The sequence below is a fragment of the Hylobates moloch genome, unplaced genomic scaffold (assembly GCF_009828535.3).
Source record: "Hylobates moloch isolate HMO894 unplaced genomic scaffold, HMol_V3 SCAFFOLD_18, whole genome shotgun sequence".
Classification (NCBI taxonomy): Eukaryota; Metazoa; Chordata; class Mammalia; order Primates; family Hylobatidae; genus Hylobates; species Hylobates moloch.
Genome location: NW_026652293.1, coordinates 46,735,796 through 46,757,726, shown reverse-complemented (window position 1 = coordinate 46,757,726; position 21,931 = coordinate 46,735,796). Strand labels below are relative to the sequence as shown.

The 21,931-nt window shown below is 40.5% G+C and overlaps 1 protein-coding gene across 7 annotated transcripts in view; it reads right to left on the bottom strand.

Moving 5' to 3' along the window:
* RPS6KC1 (ribosomal protein S6 kinase C1) overlaps positions 1-16,967 on the bottom strand; it is a 248,245-nt gene extending 231,278 nt beyond the window's left edge. For 4 of the 7 annotated variants that reach the window (XR_009210687.1, XR_009210686.1, XM_058430373.1 and 1 more), the window contains exon 1: positions 16,699-16,933. Coding sequence is in view for 5 of the 7 variants with exons in the window: in XM_058430373.1 (XP_058286356.1) it covers positions 16,699-16,803 (105 nt within the window). In the remaining 2 variants the exon portion in view is untranslated. Of the gene's footprint in view, positions 1-16,698 lie in introns of all 7 variants that reach the window. The other 3 variants (XM_032137687.2, XM_032137688.2, XM_058430374.1) reach the window with 1 other exon arrangement.
* Positions 16,968-21,931: the final 4,964 nt, after the last annotated feature.

Here is a 21,931-nt window from a genome sequence, read left to right as displayed (position 1 = left end):
CATCTTATCAGAAATAACCAATCTGATTATTTCTCAGCTGTCCTCTTAGTGCTTTACATACATCTATGTGCTGTATTACAATGGTGAGCAAGTCCCTTTCTTCCTGGAGCACACAGTGGTGGGGTGGGAGGGGAGTGCAGAGTGGAGGAGGGTGTATTTCCCAAACATATTTCCATACCTCAGATAACAGTAATGTGCTAAGCAACAGATTGGGAAATACTTCATCCTAGATCCTTCCCATGACACTGAATCCTCACTGTGCAGAGTAAAGTGGCATCCCAAAAGCAGTCAACCAGTCACGGTTTAGTGATGTAAGACTCTTAATGTCTTCATGATAATAAAAGTGACACTGACCCAATAGTCCTATGGACAGTTTTTTTTGGATAAACATGGAAACTGACCCTTCTGGTATTAAAGCTTGAAACTTCACATTTGTTTTATCAGAGTTCCTTCTTCAGGAAAGGGCCCTGAGGCCTCTCAAAAAGTATTAATATTGTGAACCCCGAATATCTTAGACAGGTCTTAGTTACTTTAGAAAGTTTATTTTGCTAAGGTTGAGGATCCGCGCCCGTAACACAGCCTCAGGAGATCCTGACAACATGTGCCCAAGGTGGTAGGGGCACAGCTTGATTTTATACATTTTAGGGAGACATAAGACATGAATAAATATGTGTAAGATGTACACTGCTTCAGTCCAGAAAGGTGGGAGAACTCGACGTGGGGAGGGGGCTTTCAGGTCACAGGTAGATAAAAGACAAATGGCTGTATCCTTTTGAGTTTCTGATTCGCTTCTCCAACTGAGGCAATCTGGTATGTATTAACAGTCATCTCAGTGAGCCAAGGGGTGACTTTGAAGAGAACTGGAGGCAGGTTGGCCCTAAGCAGTTCCCAACTTGACTTTTACCTTTAGCTTAGTGATCTGGGGGCCCCAAGATTTATTTTCCTTTTACAATATCAAATGAACTGAAATTCACCAGATCACTGCCTCCAAACAATGAGATGCCAGACCTCTCATCCGTCACGATTGCTTCCTTAACCCTCTGTAGTTCCTGTTTTCCCACAGATAATCACATTTCCTCCCTGCTATATAAACTCTTAATTTTAGTCAGAGAAATGGATCTGAGACATCTCCTTGGCTGCAGCACCTGATTAAAGCCAGCTTCCTTAGCAATACTCATTGTCTCAGAGATTGCTTTCTGTGTGACAAGCAGCAGGACCTAGACAGAACCCCTGGTGTTTTGGTAACAAAAGTAATTCATTATTATTATGCAATATAATCAAAGTTGAAGTACACTTAAACTACCTAAGTGAAGGTCCTTAATTTTAGGCTTACAAAAGGAACTACTCTGTGCCCACCAAATACTTCACAGTGAAGGAGGAAATTTAGACAGGGTTTGGAAAATCAAATCAAAAGCTACTTAGGTATTACCTGACAAGCCTAAAGCTTAGTGAAAACTGTGTCTTAAAAGTACAGGGTTATACTTCCCTGATTCTCTTTCCTCTTTGGTGCTTTTGCTTCTCTTTTGTAGGTTATTCTTCATCCTTCTGCCCCCTAGTATTCTGTGAGCACTCCAAGAATCAGTTTTAAACTCTTGTTTTTTAGCCTCATTTTTATTATTAACAGTCTATATCTGTGCTAATACTGTTCAAGGCACTGTGCTAGGCATAGGGAAAATTTGACTTTGTACATTTACATTTGCAAAGAATTTTATATTAATGAATCACTTCATTTTCTCAACAACCTATGAGTTAGGCAGGAGTAGCTATTAATGACTTCCCCTTTTACAGATAAGAAAACAACGTGGTTCAGAGTCCTGTCTAAAGTCACATGGCTATTCACCTTCAAATTTAGAATGAGATCCTCGACTGTCTGACTCCTGGTCTACTGCTCTTTCCACTCTATTACACTGCCTCCCTCTATTTATCTGTGGTATTTTCAGCAACAATGAAGTTTACTTATTTCCATAAAATTCCATCGCCATTAGGTTTTTGTTTATTGCACCTATTCATTCAATACATATTAGTGCCTACTCTGCTGCCAGGTACTGCAGTACAATGGAGAATATACTAGGTCTGATTCCTATGCAACCGCATTATAAAAATACAATCACTTCCCAAATACATTACCAACTTCAACCACTTGGTACCCCACTATTAGGGATTCAGTATTCCCAAATGTGACATCTCATTTAAATACTTTACAAATGTGTCCCCCAAAACGGAAACCAAAACCACAAAACAGCTAGGATAATGTGAATTGAGTGCAAACATCCATGAGTAACAATTCTTTCTGTGTAATTATCTTCTGTGACTGAAAAGTTAATGAAAAATAAGAATATCAATCAGAAATCTGAGGAAAGAATATAACCATACTGACAATGAATAAAACTGAGCTAGCAATTCAGTAATTTTTCTCTGGATAAATTTCAAGAGAGTTTGTCACAAAGTTCAACCAATAAATTCCACAAAAGTTGGAATCTAAAACAGTGACTCTTTTCATTAAAAGTTCACAAAGGGGCCGGGCGCAGTGGCTCACGCTTGTAATCCCAGCACTTTGGGAGGCCGAGGCGGGCGGATCACGAGGTCAGGAGATCGAGACCACAGTGAAACCCCGTCTCTACTAAAAATACAAAAAAATTAGCCGGGCGTGGTGGCAGGCGCCTGTAGTCCCAGCTACTCGGAGAGGCTGAGGCAGGAGAATGGCGTGAACCCAGGAGGCGGAGCTTGCAGTGAGCCAAGATTGCGCCACTGCACTCCAGCCTGGGCGACAGAGTGAGACTCCATCTCAAAAAAAAAAAAAAAAAAAAAAAAGTTCACAAAGGGCCGGGCGCGGTGGCTCACGCCTGTAATCTCAGCACTTTGGGAGGCTGAGGAGGGTGGATCACGAGGTCAGGAGTTGGAGACGAGCCTGGCCAACACGGTGAAATCCCATCTCTACTAAAAATACAAAACTTAGCCGGGCATGGTGGCAGGCATCTGTAATCCCAGCTACTCAGGAGGCTGAGGCAGGAGAATCACTTGAACCCAGGAGGCAGAGGTTGCAGTGAGCCGAGATCGCACCACTGCATTCCAACCTGGGCAACAGGGCGAGACTTTGTCTCAAAAAAAAAAACAAAAACAAAAAAGGCCGGGCACGGTGGCTCACGTCTGTAATCCCAGCACTTTGGGAGGCTGAGGCGGGCAGATCACAAGGTCAGGAGATCAAGACCATCCTGGCTAACACAGTGAAATCCCGTCTCTACTAAAAATACAAAAAACTAGCCAGGCGTGGTGGCAGATGCCTGTAGTCCCAGCTACTCGGGAGGCTGAGGAAGGAGAATGGCATGAACCCAGGAGGCAGAGCTTGCAGTGAGCCGAGATCACGCCACTGCACTCCAGCCTGGGCAATAGAGCAAGACTCCATCTCAAAAAAAAAAAAGTTCACAAAGGCCGGGCGCGGTGGCTCATGCCTGTAATCTCAGCACTTTGGGAGGCCGAGGCGGGAGGATCACCTGAGGTCAGGAGTTTGAGACCAGCCTGACCAACATGGTTGAAACCCCATCTCTACTAAAAATACAAAAATTAGCTAAGCGTTGCGGCATCCGCCTATAATCCCAGCTACTACGGAGACTGAGGCAGGAGAATCGCTTGAACCCGGGAGGTGGAGGTTGCAGCGAGCTGAGATTGCGCCATTGCACTCCAGCCTGGGCAACAAGGGTGAAACTCCGTCTCAAAAAAAAAAAAAAAAGTTCACAAATTTGGCCAGGCCTGGTGGCTCATGCCTATAATCCCAATACTTTGGGAGGCCAAGGCAGGTGGATCACCTGAGGTCACAAGTTCAAAACTAGCCTGGCCAACACAGTGAAACCCCACCTCTACCAAAAATACAAAAATGAGCTGGGTGTGGTGGCATGTGCCTGTAGTCCCAACTACTCAGGAGGCTGAGGCACTAGAACAGTTCGAACCAGAGAGGCGGAGGTTGCAGAGAGCCGAGATCACGCCACTGCACTCCAGCCTGGGTGACAGAGTGAAACTCCGTCTCAAAAATAAATAAATAAAAATAAAAATAAAGTTCACAAATTTCCACTGCAAGCATTAACTGCCACTGACTCAGTACTATCTATATATCTTGAAAAGCTTCTTGCTTTTTAGAAATTTATCACCAACTCGTCTTAAAAAGTATTACCTTACACTCTACTAAAAATACAAAAAAAAAAAAAAAAAAGTATTACCCTACAGCAGTGCTTCACAAACCATGTTACATGGAATACCAGTATTCGTTAAAATCAGTGATCTCACAGGAAGGGCTTAATAATCAATTCAGTTTACCTCTGTTTAAGAAGGGAATGTTGTTTACAGCAGAATTCTTCAAACCCTTTAATACATTAATATGCCTAGTAAATCCCCAAGAGGAAGACACATAGTATTTCCCAAAGACATCTAGCCAGTCAACTTTTTATTTTTATGTTATTTATTATTATTATCATCCTCATTATTTATTTAGTACAACACCTACTAAAATTTGAAGCACTAGAGAAATACTACCACAATTTTTGTAGTCCATCTGCCTCTGTTCATGAACAGCAAATTATGAATTTAGAAAAACAATGTCTCCCAGCAAAAGTAACTATCTCTTATTGTGCTAAGAAATTAAATACTCCATTCAATAATCACAACAACCATGCTTGGTAAGAGACGAGATAACAAAAGACCTAGAAAATAGACTCAATCAAATAACAGAGGCAGGACCAGATCTCACAACTCCATGACTCTCCAAAGTGCTCTCTCTAGGCCGTAAGTCAATTGGCTCTTTTCAAGATTAAAATTCCAAGTATTCAGGTAATATTCCTGACAAAATATCTCTGACAAAATGCCTATAGGCATTACAGTTAGGTAAACCCTTTGTCTTATAAGTCAACTAAAATAGAGAAATTGAAGAACCACTTTGGAAAAGCAGAAAAAAATCAAGGGGCTTGGAACTAAAAAGAATGGGGTCTGAATAATGGTGTTGGTACTGCCCATGAACTGCTTTTTCTGCCAGCTCAGTACTAAAACAAAGTAAAAGCAAAGACAAGACCCAGTCAGCACCGTTGCCTATTCTGAAAACAAAGATCAGACTTTGAGGCTTGGCCTAGGTCAGTTCCATAATAATCAACAGGTCACATTGTCACTGGGTCCCTAAAATCCTTTCCAGTATGCTAACTTATTCTATCTACTTCTTAATAAATATTACCACATTTCCTTAAAAGTCAGGTCAAAAGCACTCTCTTGCCCGGATGCAATGGCTCACGCCTGTAATCCCAGCACCTTGGGAGGCTGACGCTGGTGGATCACAAGGTCAAGAGATCGAGACCATCCTGGCCAACATGGTGAAACCCTGTCTCTACTAAAAATACGAAAATTAGCTGGGTGTGGTAGGGTGTGCCTGTAGTCCCAGCTGCTTGGGAGGCTGAGGCAGGAGAATCCCTTGAACCCAGGAGGCAGAAGTTGCAGTGAGCCAAGATGGCACCACTGTACTCCAGCCTGGTGACAGAGCGAGACTCCATCCAAAAAAAAAAAAGATTCAAAAGCACTCTCTTATCTGATTACCACCATAATGATGATTAGAAATCACTCTGTTAGACATATACAAAAAGCTGTATTCTTTGTTAAGATTAACAAAGATTAACAGTCTGGACCCAAGAGGCAACACCTGCACAAACCATAATTAGACATTTTATAATTTTTAGTTCTCTGGAGTGAAAGAACTCCCATATAAGATAGATAAGTAGCTACAGGTGGAATATCCTTCTTCCAAAATGCATGAGACAAGAAGTGTTTCAGATTTTGGATTTTTTTTGGATTTTGGAATATTTGCACATACATGAAATATATTGGGGATATGACCCAAGGCTAAACACAAAACTCCTTTGTTTCAGATATACCTTTATATACATAGCCTGAAAGTAATTTTATACAGTATTTTTAATAATTGTGTGCATGACTGCAACCTATCACATGAGGTCAAGTGTGAAATTTCACACTTGTAGCATCATTTTGACACTCAAAAAGTTTCAGATTTTGGAGCATTTTGGATTTCAAACTTTCAGAATAGGGATGCTCAACCTGTACTAGAAAACAAAACTACAAAAATTATTCAAACTTATAATATTTCCTAGGTTTAAAAAAAAGATAAAATAAGCCCCTTTAGAAACCAATATTGATGAGAAGTTAAATATAAAATTTAAGAAGCTACTTTTATGAGCAAAGTATTGTAATCAAGTCTTCTGAGGGCTAACTTCACTATCACTGTTCAGCTGCTAGTTTAGGGTAGCAGAACTAAGAAGAAAAAGTGACAAAAGTAATAGTAATTACACTAAGTGTCAAGGTACAAATAATCAGACGTGGAAAACATGTCCACTCTTTTCATTTTTCAAAGATACGAATCTCTGAATGTGGGACAGGAATAATACGATATGCAGAAATGGAAGGCTACACTAATCTGAACATTTCTCCTTGTGGTGATTAGGTATACCAAGTGGCACATTCGTCAATATAATGCATGCAGTCCTGATTTTCAGACATTAACTTTCATAAAATCCATACTTTCATGTAAATATACTGACATATTTACACTGTACTTCATATATTTAAAAAAAAAAAAAAACACAAGTCTTGCATGAAAAGTAGGTCAAAGCACCCAGCTCACATAGGCAATTGTTACCTTACCAAACTCAACCTCCCTTTCACGACCACCTGCATCTCAGTTCCTCTCTCCTGCTCGTCCCTGCAGAGCCACAGGTGGCACTGGTTAGCAAGAATATTTGGGCTGGTTATCACCCACCAGCCAGGCAGTCTGGACCCAAGAAGAAACACCTGCACAAACCATAATTAGACATTTTATAATTTTTAGTTCTCTGGAGTGAAAGAACTCCCATATAAGATAGATAAAGTCAGTGGGACAAATTTTAGACATTCAACTTTCTAGCAAGTTTTCACGAAAGCATTATGTCAAAAGTACTACAGACTGAATGTTTGTGTTCCCCCTAAAATTCATATTGAATTTCATGTTGAAACTCTAATCCCCAAGGTGATGGATTTGGATGTGAGGCCTTCCAGAGGTAATCAGGTCATGAGGGTGGGAACTTCATGATGGGATTACTGCGCTTACAAGAAAAAGACAATGATCTCTGTCAGCCATGAGACCATACAGCAAGAAGGCAGCTGTATGCAAATCAGGAAGTGGGCCCTCATCAGGTATTAAATCTGCTGGCATCTTGGTCTTGGACTTCCCAGCCTGCAGCCTTCAGAACTGTGGGAAAGAAATGTCTATTGTTGAAGCCATCTAGTCTATAATATCTTGTTATAAAAATCCAAACTGACAAAGACAGTAAGGAGTTATGGCTTTCTATATTATTAAAATCCCCAAATCTCAGGGAGAGTAAAGAAGCTACAACTGCAAGTTATCTCTAGATACTCAGTAAATGTTTGCTAAAGTTATTTTTCTCACCTCAAATTTTACCAATTATAGCAATATTCTAAATTATTTTCCAATCAAGGTTCAAGGAAAATCAAAATCCTTAATGTTAAAGAAAGTTTGCAGTTTAACATAAAATCTTAATATCTGAGATCAAGTTGTCAACAAACAAGATGAAATCAGGAATGGTTTACATTTTTTAAGTTCCATTTACTGGAATTTTTGGTATATTAGATAGTTTTCTACTAAACAACATTACAAGTCAAAAACAAAGGAAGAGTAGAATAAAACTAGACTCCAGAAAACATAAGACACCTTGAGAGCCATTTTTCAAAAATTTTAAGCATAAATATATTTTACAACGAACTAATTGCCCTCCCTATCCCTATGATTATTTTGTTTGTTGAAAATATCTCCAGATTAAGCCAAAACTAAGTATTTATTCAAGAAATCTTCAAGAAGCTACTGATTTTAAACAACTGAAATTGAACAACTCCCACTGCTTTAATATCAGACATTTGTTAATAATCCTAACAGGTTAAGGATTTAAAATTTAGTAGGTTCTTTTTTTTTCCTTTAAAGTGACTCAAATTATTGCTTGAAACGTGTATGACTATATATTACTTTAAAATTTAAAAGCTAACAAAACTAAAAAGTAAAACATGCAGCTGGGCACGGTGGTTCACACCTGTAATCCCAGCACTTTGGGAGGCTGAGGTGGGCGCATCACCTGAGGCCAGGAGTTCGAGACCAGCCTGGCCAACATGGCAAAACCCCGTCTCAACTAAAAATACAAAAAAATTAGCCGGGTGTGGCCGGGCATGGTGGCTCATGCCTGTAATCCCAGCACTTTGGGAGGCCAAGGAGGGCAGATCACGAGGTCAAGAGATCGAGACCATCCTGGCCAACATGATGAAACCCCGTCTCTACTAAAAGTATAAAAATTAGCTGGGCATGGTGGCGGGTGCCTGTAGTCCCACCTACTCGGGAGGCTGAGGCAGGAGAATCACTTGAACCCGGGAGGCGGAGGTTGCAGTGAGCCAAGACCACGCCATTGCACTCCAGCCTGGGCGACAGAGCGAGACGCCGTCTCAAAAAAAAAAAAAAAAAATTAGCCGGGTGTGGTAGCACATGCCTGTAATCCCAGCTACTCGGGAGGCTGAGGCAGGAGAATCACTTGAACCCAGAAGGCGGAGGCTGCAGTGAGCTGAGATTGCGCCACTGCATTCCAGCCTGGATGACAAGCGAGACTTTGTCTCAAAATATATATATATAAATAAGTAAAACATGCAGCCTCCCATACACAAAAACTCTACCATGAAAATTATACTAGAGGATAAAAGACTGAATGCTTTCCTTCTAATATCAGGAACAAGGCAAGAAAGTCTACTCTCACCACTCCTATTCAAGACTGTGGACTACAAGTCATAGCCAGTGTAATAAAGCAAGAAAAAGAAATAAAAGACATAAATTTTGGAAAGAATAAATAAAACTATGCCTTTTGGCAGACAACACAGATCATCTATGCAGGAAAAAAACAAGAATTCTACTAAAAAGTCTTAGAACTAATAAGTCAGTTTGAAAGGTCACATGATACACCAACATGGCACATGTATACATATGTAACTAACCTGCACGTTGTGCACATGTACCCTAAAACTTAAAGTATAATAAAAAAAAGAAAGGTCACATGATATAAGGACAACACAAAAATGAACTAAATTTCTATATACTAGCAAAGAAAAGCTGAAAACCAAAATTTTTAAAAACACTATTGACAATAGCTACAAAAATACGAAATAGTGAGGAATAAATCTAACAAAACATACAGAGAAGCAATTTGCTTAAAACCACAAAATGCTGATAGAAGAGATCAGAGAACACAAATAAATTGCAAGACATACTGTGTTCATAGATTTGAAGATTCAACATAGAAAAGATGTCCATTTTTCCCTAAAGTGATCTACAGATTTAATGCACTCCTAATCAAATCCCAAAAGGATTTTTTGTAGCTATAGATAAACTGATTCTAAAATATATATGAAAAAGCAAAGGAACTAGGGTAGTCAAAATAATTTTGAAAAAGAATAAAATTGGAGAAACAATATTGCCTAATGTTAAGATTTAGTATAAAGCTATAATAATCAAGATAGTATGGTATGGAACAAAATAAGAGAATCGAGAAACAGCTTTACACATATATAGTCAACTGACTTTTGGCAAAGGAGTAAAGGCAATTCAATGAAGAAAGGTTAGCCTCTTGAACAAATGGTGTTTTGTTGCAATGGGACAACCAGAGGCAAAAACAGAACCTTAACCCAAACCTTACATCTTATAAAAAATAAATAAATAAATAAATAAAACCTCAAAATGGATCATAGAGCAAAATATAAAATACAAAGAAATAAGTTATCTAAAAGAAAACATTGGGAAAAATATTTGTAACCTGAGGTTAGGCAGAGATTTTAGGTATGACACTAAAAGCATGGTTCATAAAATAAAGAACTGATAACTGGACTTCACCAAAATTACAAATTGTGCTTTGCAAAAGACACTGTCTGGGTGCAGTGGCATACCTGTAGTCCTAGCTACTTGGAAGGCTGAGGTGGGTATCGCTTGAGCCTAGGAGGTCGAGGCTGTAGCACACTATGATCACACCTGCGAATAAGCACTGCATTCCAGCCCTGGCAACACAGCAAGACCCCATCACTAAAAAAACAAAACAAAACAAAAAGGCCAGGCGCACGTCTGTAATCCCAGCACTTTGGAAGGCCAAGGCAGGCAGATTGCTTGAGACCAGGAGTTTGAGACCAGCCTGGGCAACATGGTGAAACTGAGTCTCTATTTTAAAAATACAAAAATCAGCTGGGCACAGTGGCACATTCCTGCAGTCCCAGCCACTCAGGAGGCTGAGAGGTGGGAAAATTGCTTGAGCTCAGGAGGTCAAGGCTACAGTGAGCCATGATCGTGCCGCTGCACTCCAGCCTGGACAACAGAGGGAGACTCTGTCTTAAAGGGAAAAAAAAAAAAAAAAGGATACTTAGAATTAAAAGATATGCTCTAGATCAGGAGAAAATATTTACAAATGTCGTATCTGACCCAAAAAAAAGATACCCAGAACATAAAGAACTCTCAAAACTCAAGAGTAAGAAAACAAACAACCCAAAGAAAAAAATAGGCAGGTTAGCAGTCTAAAAGGCTAAATACTGTATGATTCTATTTATATGACATTCTCAAAAAGACAAAAGTATAGTTGTAGAGATAGATCACTGCTTGCCAGGGTATAAGGAGTAGGGGGAAGGGTGGGAAAAAGAGATAGCATGAAGGAGTTTTTTGGGATGATGAAACTTCTGTTTCTTGATTATGGTGGTAAATGAATTTATACTCATGTTAAGATTCAAAGAATTATACAAAAGAATAAGTCAATTTCATTGTATGTTAATTTAAAAATCAACACTTGAAAAGCAAAGCGCTGCCTCCTTCCAGCCTACCTGAAATCCCTACTACGGTCCAAGCTCTGTGCAAGGCACCAAGAATATACAGTTTAAAAACAGAGTTGGCCAGGCATGGTGGCTCACGCCTGTAATCCCAGCACTTCGGGAGGCCGAGGCGGGTGGATCGCTTGAGCTCAGGAGTTCAAGATCAGCCTGGGCAACATGGTGAAACCCTGCCTCTTAAAAAAAATACAAAAATAAGTCAGGCAGGGTGGCACGTTCCTGTAGTTCCAGCTACTAGGGAGGCTGAGGTGGGAGGATTGCTTGAGCCTGCGAAGTCAAGGCTAGAGTGAGCCGTGATCGTTCCACTACACTCCAGCCTAGGTGACAGAGTGAGACTCTCAAAAAAGAATAGAGTCTGCCATCAGAAGAGGTGTCAAGTACATTATGATAATGGAGGAGATACAAGACATATAGACAGCAATGCCTAAAAAATAAAAAGCTTCCCGGAACACAGGGTATAGCTGACACCTGAGATGAGCAGAGATTGCCAAGAAAAAGGAAAGAGTATTTCAGACAGAGAAAATAGCATCTAACAGAGAGATATGGAAGAATGTAGTGTTCTAACCTAATTTGGAAACCACAAATAATTCCGTTCCCAGGCACAAGCAGGCTGCTCAAGAATATGGTCAGGAATTGAGGACAGGTTCCCTCCAAGCAGTATAAATAGTGCTTCGATTTGAAGCTTTGGAAATGGTAATTTTTCAGACTTAAGTGAAGCTCAGTACTTCCCATTAATTCCCTTACTCCCCTTTGTTCACATCATCACAGTTACTTATTATTCATGTATCCATCACTTTTGCCAAACTATAGTAATGCCCTTGTGAGGACACATAGGTGTCCCCATATGCACACTCACACAGCACCTAATGAAAAATGTTTTATAATACAGGTATTCAGCAGCATAGCATTGGGATTAAAAGCACTGTGACTGGGACCAGTCTACCTGGGTTCAAATGTAGACTCTACCACTTGCTGGCTATACAACCCTGGACAAGTTACTAAACGTCTCTATGCCTCAATGTCCTCATCGAAAATGTGGAAATGATAATGGTACCTACTCACTCGGCCCCTGTGACAAATGTGTTAATTTAATATAAACTGCTTGACTCAGTAAGCGCCATGTGTTTGCTGTTATTACTCAACAAACACTAGCTACGTATAATAAAACTAGGATTTATACATTCTCCTGGTTTCAAAATAAACCCAAACTACTTTAAATATGTGCAAAGCCAATGAGGCGGCTTGTGCCGACAATCCCAGGCGATAGGCTGAGGAGGGAGTAACATTTGAGCCCAAGAGCTCAACCTGCAGTAAGCTATGATTGCATCACTGCACTCGAGCCTGGGCAATACAGTGAAACCCCCATCTCTGAAAAAGATCAATAAATAAAAATAAACATGTGCAAGACTGTATCCTGAGAATTACAAAGTACTGCTCATACTGAAGAGCTAAATAACTGGTGAGATATATATGTTCATGAATCAGAGACAATATTGTTAAGATATCAATTCTTCTGAAATTCATCTACATTCTCAATATAATCCCAATCGAAATCTGGACAGGCATTTTTGTAGAAACCAGACAAGCTGATTCTAAATTTTATACACAAATGCAAACAATCTAGAATAGCCAAAACAGTTTTGAGAAAGTTAGAGTACTTAGACTACCTGATTTCAAAACTTAGTATAAAGCTACATAAACAAAGTCATGTGGTATCATGAGAAATAAAACCATATGTCCATACAAAGACTTGTATATGAATGCTCATAATAGCTGTATTCATAATATCCAAAAACTGGAAACAACCCAAATATCCATCAACAGGTGAACAGATAAAATGCAGTATAACCATACAATGGAATATGAGTCAGCAAGAAAAGGGAATGAAACACATGACAACATGGATAAATCTCAAATAATCATACTGAGTGGAGGAAGCCAGACCAAAAAAAAAAGTGCATACTGTATGATTCCTTGTATACAAAATTCTAGAAAATGCAACCCAATCTATAATGACAGAAAGCAAACCAGTGGTTGCCTAGAGATAGGGGATGAGGGGGAGTGACTGACTGTAAAGGAACATGAGGGAACTTGTGCAGTGATGAACACGTTACACAACTGTATACATTTGTCAAAACTCATCAAATTGGACACTTACAATGGGTGAATTTTACTGTATGTAAATTATGATTCAATGTAAACCAAATAAGTTATAATGCAGCACTGTCTTTTGAGAATAAAAACATACCTTTTATACTCATGGAAATACAGGCAAGAACTGCCATTCACCTACTGTTGCTGAGAAATCTATATTACAATATGAGAATTTTGTAAACTTAGCATGATGAAACAACTGAAAACACTGCTGATGGTTCTCTTATACTTGTGTCTCCTTCAACTAAAGAATCAAAGGGAACTTATGAAAGAATTTTCCAATTCTGAATAGAGGTACTTATTCTAGATAAAAATTAAGAAATAACACAGAGTTTAACTGCAGAATCTGTTAGTATGCCTGCAACTGGCCTCAAAATCATCTAAGCTTGCCAGATTTCAGAGAACTGCAGAAAAGCACAAAGGAGATTTAAGAAGATGAAAAAGCTCTTTTGCTATCCAAAATTTAACATTGGTACTTCCAATGATTAAAACTCTACTCCTACAGAAATAACCCTGCAAGGATCAAAAATATAGAAAATTGTTCCTTGAAGCTAGAAGTAAATCAGTAGTAGAAAATATACAGAAGACATTCTTAATTTTTATCTCATGAAGTTCTCTCAGGAGAGCACTATTTACCTGGTTAATTATCCTGAAAAAAGGCGTTTTTCTCCTTAACTCTCAAGAAATATTTTATAATACTAAGCACAGTTATTTTAAAAGTATGTCTCCATGTTGACTCTCAGACCTTACATTTTAAAAACAAAATCTGTAACATAAGCAATAAATGAAGACATAAACATTTACGGGAAGAAAAAAGGCAGTGTGTGCAATTTTCAAGTTCAAATAACCACAGCAATATGTAACATGCATATATATAAATTTGGTTAGTTCTAAGGCAATGTGCTACTTTATCTTCTAGTTTATATTGTCAAAACTTAGCTCAGTAAATAGGTCACAGCTTCAGATATTTAAGATCTGAATTTGGCCAGCGCAGTGGCTCATGCCTGTAATCCCAGCACTTTGGGAGGCTGAGGCGGGTGGATCACCTGAGGTCAGGAGTTCGAGACCAGACTGGCCAACATGGTGAAACCTTGTCTCTACAAAAAATAGAAAAATTAGCCAGGTATGGTGGCGGGCGCCTGTAATCCCAGCTACTTGAGTGGCTGAGACAGGAGAATCGCTTGAACCCAGGAGGCGAGGTTACTGTAAGCCAAGATCGCGCCACTGCACTCCAGCCTGGGTGACAGAGTGAGCCTACGCCCTGGAAAAAAAAAATTCTGAATTTGGTTAACCTTTCCTTTTGTAAAGTAACAATACAAATAATAATACTCAGTGCTTCCAATTCCAGTTCCACACATATTCATACCTCCAGGTCTTTATGGACTCTACCCCTTCAACTGTCTACCTTTTCATATCCTCTCCTTTTCTGGATTCTTCCCCTTTTAACTATCTTGATTGGTACATGTTCCCCAATCTCTTGATCCAGAAGCAATCTGTCTTCCCACAGCCCTTTTCTGTAGTGTCTGCTGGAACTTCCTGTGTTATATCACACTTCTTTAAGTATACTAAACTCTCTTCTACTATGAGTATCCTTGAAAGGAATAAAGATCCCTGCTTTATTCAGCCTTACGTCCCTCATAGTATTTAGTGCCTGGATCTAAACATTTATTGGGTGTGCTGCGTACAATGAAGAGGAAAACATTCAACAATGTTTTTCAGGCACTGTGTGCCATGCACATGCATGTTCTTTTATCTATTATTTGATATAAGCAGAAACAAATGCCAGTGATAGAGAACTGCTCTAAATCCACTGAGACATAGATATGCAACTAAATTAATACAATATAACTTTCTTGTTAAATTAAAGGATAAGTAGGATTCTGTGAGAGAAACATTATGTATGTTGAAAACTGTTCTGATTCCACACACTATGTGTTAGGAAACGAAGTCTAGACTTTCAAAGGGCCCAATGACTGGAAAGGTTTCAAGAGTGGTATAACAAGGGCCCCTCAATCTCACAAAATTTCTTACACAACCTGAAACTAACATTCCACCCATATAACAACCTTACGTGCAAACAGGGAGCAACAAACTGCCCTCTATTCTCCGAACAGCAATCGGCAACAGCAGGTCAGGTCTTCTCACTATCTTTATACAGACATGTTCATCTATCCCTCCTTCTCACATTTATCCGAATTGTGCACCATTTCCATACACCACGTGCCACTCCCATGCCCCAAACTGATCTATTTAACCTTTAAGATTCTTCTCAGGCTGGGTGCGGTGGCTCACGCCTGTAATCCCAGCACTTTGGGAGGCCGAGGCGGGCGGATCACCCGAGGTCAGGACTTCGAGATGAGCCTGAGCAACATGCAGAAACCCCATCTCTATTAAAAATACAAAAAATTAGCAGGGCATGGTGGCACCTGCCTGTAATCCCAGCTACTCGGGAGGCTGAGGCAGGAGAATCGCTTGAACTCAGGAGGCAGAGGTTGCGGTGAGCAGAGATCATGCCATTGCACTCCAGCCTGGGCAACAAGAGTGAAACTCCGTCTCAAAAAAAAAAAAAAAGATTCTTCTGAAGGCCTGCTTTACATCCTCCAAATGTATATTGAACTATTGTTACTTAATCTGTACCTCTCTTCTTTAAAAATTGATAAAGTTAATTCTTAATATTTTATATAACTTGGAGTTAGGCAAAACTGGTTTCAGATCCCAGACAGATCTGCTACTGCCTTGCAATGTAAAGTTGGGCAAGTTACTAAACTTGCTTTAATCTGTTTCTTCCTCACTAAAATGAGAATTAAATTGGGTGATGTGTACAAAATGCCTACTATACACATATATTCATGCACACATACGTCACATACATATATACTTATTTAATTTTAATTTATTCTTACTTTCCTAGAAGAAGATGCAGACTCTCTTTAAAACTCAAGGCAAAAGCAATGAAACATAAAGTGGGTACTAAAAATTGGACCAGTTAGTTGATGTAAAGGAGCCTCCCAACTTTAAAATGTGCCCTCATGGTAGCTCACACAAGCCACCCTCAGCAGATTTTTTTCACGTCTCCTACTGAAAAACATGAAAAACTCAAGGGTTTGACAAAGCCCGGATCCACAGTTCCTAGGTTGGTGGCCTAACACTGACATCTGTCCCAAGAGTCTGTCTTCCTCACAGCAAACCTGATAAAGGTCAAGAGAAAAAATAACTTACGTTACATAAGCCAAACAATACATAAATTAACACTTTTAAATCTGCATTATCTTCCTGGAGCAAGCAAAACCACTTCTGCAAATTGCGAACTCAGAAGAGAAAGTCCAAACGGGATGAGAACTGAGTCATCAATTTAAAACCATCAACCACTGACTGCCCCACCCCCAGAAAAAGGACTCTACCACGACCTACTACAGTGAAGCCCTGGGCACACCACACTCAGCCACTACTCTAAAAATCCCAACCTCCGACACCCAAGTCCCGCCAGTAGGAGCAGCACTCAGTCCCACCCTCGGCTCTGAGCCCGAGTCAGGTACCCTCACACCAGGGTCCCCACCCCAGATCCTCAGGTCCCAATCCAAGCTCCCATCCCAGCCCGACACCGGCACTCACCCGGGCGGTGACTTTATATACTGTGTAGCCCCTTGGGTGTCGCTGGGGCTCGGTGACAGTGTAGAAACGGGCCAGGTCGGCACTCCGCTCCCGGTAAGAGGTCATCCTCCCGCCGCCTCTGCCGCCGCCGCCGCCCGCCCGGGATCATGAGGGCAACCCGGCGCCGCCGAGGTCCAGGTTCCCCAACGCAGCGGCGAAGCGGCGAGGGGGCGGTGGCTCCAAGGCGGCTCCAAGGCGGCGCCTCCGCTGCACAGCTCTGCTTCCGGGTCAACAAAGAAGCTTCCGGGCCAGGCTGTCTCCCGCTTCTAGGGGGAGGGGAGACTCTCCCTTAGATTCTAGCCCCTTTGGGGCACCTGGGACTAGCCTGTAGTTGAAGATTAAGGGGTCGCGTTGCCACCCCCGTCACTGCGGAGACCTCGGGCCTCTCCACTAAAGACTCCTTGTACGCTAGTTCCGTCACCTTCTAGATTTTGTGAGAGTTGGTATAGCCACGCCACACCCGGAGAGCGTGGTCCTCCCTGCCTCCGCCCCGCCGTAGTACAAACTTACGTGGAGTGTTGAAGGGATGGAGAGATACCATAGCCTAGCACCTTCTTTCCTTACCTATTCACGGTCTATCATTTTAAATACCCACAGCAACATCTCATTCTCTGAAACATATCCCTTACTTCTTTCTAATACGAATTTCCTTCCATTGAGCGCCTTTCTGTAACACATCTGCACAGCAAGCCCCCAACCCAAAAAAGCTCCCAAGCCAATATCAATCTTTTAAAAATCCCTTCAGGTTCGAAAATCTGGAGTCCGCCTCTGACTAGAAGAAAGAAATATGTCACTCGCCCCTCCAAGCCACTCACTACAGTTTCCAATTTCAGCTGAGGTTGTTATCAACGCTTGGCAGTTCCTTTATCTTTTTGTGGTCAGGGTTCTTTTTCATTCCACAAAATATTCATTCCAAGTTTTTGCCATTATCCTAAGACTCTGTTCCTGTTCCTTTTGCCTCCCTACTCTCTGCACCACCACTCTTCTTCACAGGGAAAAAAGAAGAGAAAGAAGCAGCTATGGCCTTTAGTACCACCAATTCCTTCATCTTCTCACATCTCCATGCCAGTCTGAGACGTGCACATATCACTTGCTCATTTTTACAACTAATGACTCCACATGTGATCTGAATCCCATCCTCTTTGGCAGACCTTAAGACACTGTTTCAATGACATTCCAAATCTCCTTTCTATGTGTTTAATCTCTTTCTCACCACTGGCTCCTTCTTTTCAACCTACATATATCTAAGTCTACTAGTCATTCATTAAACCTGAATTCACCACCTACTATGTGCCAGACATGATGCCAATTTGGCATTGGAGTTACAAAGATAGTCCCTGTTCTCCCACGGGGCACGGTGGCTCACGCCTGTAATCCCAACACTTTGGGAGGCCAAGGCGGGCAGATCACCTGAGGTCAGGAGTTCGAGACCAGCCTGGCCAACATGGTAAAACCCCGTCTCTACTAAAAATACAAAAAATTAGCCGGGCGTAGTGGCAGGCGCCTGTAATCCCAGCTACTTGGGAGGCTGAGGCAGAAGAATCGTTTGAACCTGGGAGGTGGAGGTTGCGGTGAGCTGAGATCGTGCCATTGCACTTCAGCCTGGGGGACAAGAACAAAACTTCTCTCAAAAAAAAAAAAAAAAAAAAAAGTAGATAGTCCCTGTTCTCAAGTACCATCTAGTGGGAAAAATAAAATCACAAAATATATTGTGATAAGTACCATGGTGAATGTATATATGGAGTGCTAAAGGCGCATCAATTCAGAATGGAAGATCGCCTAAGGCTTTCTGATAGAAGACTAAATTTTGGAAGAGAGATGGGAGTTAGCCAGGAAAGAAGGGAGTAAAGGGCATTATTCATTTTGCCTTCTTTTCTTCCTTTCTTTCTCCTTCCACTCACTGTCAAACTTGTTTAAGTTGATTTTAAAGTAATCTACGCCAGTATTGCATCATCACCCATTTATTCCCATGTCCAATTCAATCTGTTTTCACCTCTATATTGCTACTCTGAAACTGCTCTGAAAACAGTTTCCAATGACCTCAATTTGCCCAATATTTCTGGATTTTGAAAGTCTCTGACCATTTCTACCTTTTTAAAACTTTTCTATGTTCTTAGCATATGAGTCAGCACTATTTCTCTTTTCTCTTTTATACTCAGATGACTCGCTCTTTTTTCAGTCTCCTTTGCTGGTTTCTCTTCCTTCCAAGAACTTTTAGTATTCTTGTTTGTCAAGATTTTGCCTTTGATGCCTTGTTCTTTATTCCCATTGACTTGCAAATGTCTATCTCCCAGCATATCTCTCTTCCAGGACTTGACTCACTTTACCTACATCTTTATTATATATCTAACACTGGAAACAGAACAAATCAAAATCTCAACCTTTTTTCCCCTCATACGCCTATTTCTATCTCCATCACTGGTTTTACTCTCCATTTAATTACATTAGTTAGGTATTTGAGATCATCCTTAGCAACTTCCTCTCCATGTTCTCTGAGTTTCTTTGATTTACCAGATACTATTGATTAAAAATTTTAAAAGTGAAAAAACATGTGCCACGAAAACACTGCTAGAAATACTTAAGACAAAGAAATATGATCAGGAATAAAGAAGGACAAAACTTAAATAATTCAATTCCTAAAGAAGACAGAGCAATTCTAAATGTGTATATACCTAATAACAAAACTAAAAATGTAAAAGGAAAAACCATTAGAACTAAAAGAAGAAATAGACAAATCCACAATTATAGTTAAAATTTCAACACTCAGGCCGGGCATGGTGGCACATGCCTGTAATCCTAGCACTTTAGAAGGCTGAAGTGGGTAGGTCACTTGAGGCCAGGAGTTCAAGACCAGCCTGGCCAACATGGCGAAACCTCATCTCTACTAAAAATACAAAAATTAGCCCGGCGTGGTGGCACATTCCTGTAATCCCAGTCACTTGGGAGGCTGAAGCACAAGAATCACTTGAACCAGGAAGGCGGAGGTTGCAGTGAGCCAAGATCATGCAACTGCACTCTAGCATGGGCAACAGAGCGAGAATCTGTCTCAAAAAAAACAAAAAAGATTTCAATGCTCCTCTCTAGGTAATTGACAAAACACATAAACAAATAAATGAATAAGGATACAGAAAACCTGAAAAGCTCTATCAAGCAACTCTACCTGATAGACGTTTATAGAACACGCCACTCAATAGTAGCAGAAAATGTTTGTTTCAAGTGTACAGGAAATATTCAACAAGTCAGGCCATATCCTGGGCTATAAAATAAATGTTAACAGGCTGGGCACAGTGGCTCATGCCTGTAATCTTAGCACTTTGGGAAGCCAACGTGGGCGGATAGCCTGAGGTTGGGAGTTGGAGACCAGTCTGACCAACGTGGAAAAACCCTGTCTCTACTAAAAATACAAAATTAGCCAGGCATGGTGGCACATGCCTGTAATCCCAGCTACTCAGGAGGCTGAGGCAGGAGAATCACTTGAACCTGGGAGGCAGAGGTTGCAGTGAGCTGAGATCGCACCATTGCACTCCAGCCTGGGCAACAAGAGTGAAATTCCGTCTCAGTAAATAAATAAATAAATGTTAACAAATTTTTTAAAACCAATATAAATTGGATTTGCTCTGTGACCTCAGGGAATTAAACTAGAAGTTAATAATAGAAAGTTAGCCATAAAATTCATGAATATTTGGAAAGTAAATACAATTCTTAAAGATGCCTGGATCAAAAATAAGTGACAAAAAACTTTTAAACATATTTGGAATTGAATGAAAATGGAAGTATATCATAATGTGTGGGACACGGCTAATGCAGTGCTTAGACGGAAATGTATAAACTTGATGGCTTATAGTAGACAAGAAGAAGGGTCATGAACTAAACTTCTACTTTAAGAAGCTAGAAAAAAAAGTATTGAACCCTAGAGCAAGAATAAGGAATAAAACATGACAGAGTAATAACTCAATGAAATTTTTTAAAAAAGAGAAAAACAATGAAATAGAAAAAGAGAAAAGCAATAAAGAAAAACCAATGAAACCAAAAACTGATTATTTGTTAGGGGGAACTCCAAAAGTTCACTGCTCCACATAAACTATGAAAAAACTAACAAAAACTCTCAATATTAACTCTTTCAGAACTCTGGAAGATAACCAAAAGCTTACAGCAACCCAGGAACACTTATTTAAGAAAATAGGCTGAATCTCAGCCGGGCGTGGTGGCTCATACCTGTAATCCCAACACTTTGGGAGGCTGAGGCGGGTGGATCACGAGGTCAGGAGTTCGAGACCAGCCTGGCCAACATGGTAAAACCTCGTCTCTACTAAATATACAAAAAATTAGCCGGGTGTGGTGGTGGGCACTTGTAGTCCCAGCTACTTGGGAGACTGAGACAGGAGAATTGCTTGAACCTGGGAGGCGGAGGTTGCAGTGAACTGAGATCATGCCACTGCACTCCAACCTGGGTGACAGAGCAAGACTCTGTCTCAAAAAAAAAAAAAAAAAAGAAAAAGAAAGAAAGAAAGAAAATAGGCTGAATCTCCAAGAACAGCAAACTTTCTGGCATTTTAACTAACCCTAGGCTCCTCAGCTCAGGGATATCCTTGAAAATAACAGCCAACATTCCTACAACTAGTTCTGAGGGAGAAGAGACCTTGTTTTTATAGAATAGTAATTATTACTATAAATAAATAAATATTTGGTTTTATTTGTCTGGTGGCTTTCAGAAGACCAACTCAAAAGGCTTATCTTCACCTTGTCCCAACGCTAAAGCCATTAACCAGGGGACATTTTTCCACAACATTTATAGGTAAATGTTTTTGTCATTGCTGCCTGAAGTAATGGATAACAGCTGAGCAAACAATTGACTGCCCAAGAAGCTTGAGAGAAAAGGCTGGAGAATGAGAAGCTTTGGAAGAATAAGGGCCTTGAAAAGTTCCAATATATTCTTGAGAATCTAGAAGAACATGCACATGACCAGAGCTATGCAGATGCTCAGGAAAGACTTGAGAAGGCTTTAAGCTTTCACATCTGGCCAACCTTGAAGCTCTCTACAAGCAAGATGAGAAGACTAAGGCAGGGTTGTAAACTGCCTGGCTGAGTATTGAAGATGTACACCTGCATAAAAACAGGGCCTCTGCTGGGTACAGTGGCTTACACCTATAATCCCAGCACTTTGAGAGGCTGAGGCAGGTGGATCACTTGAGCC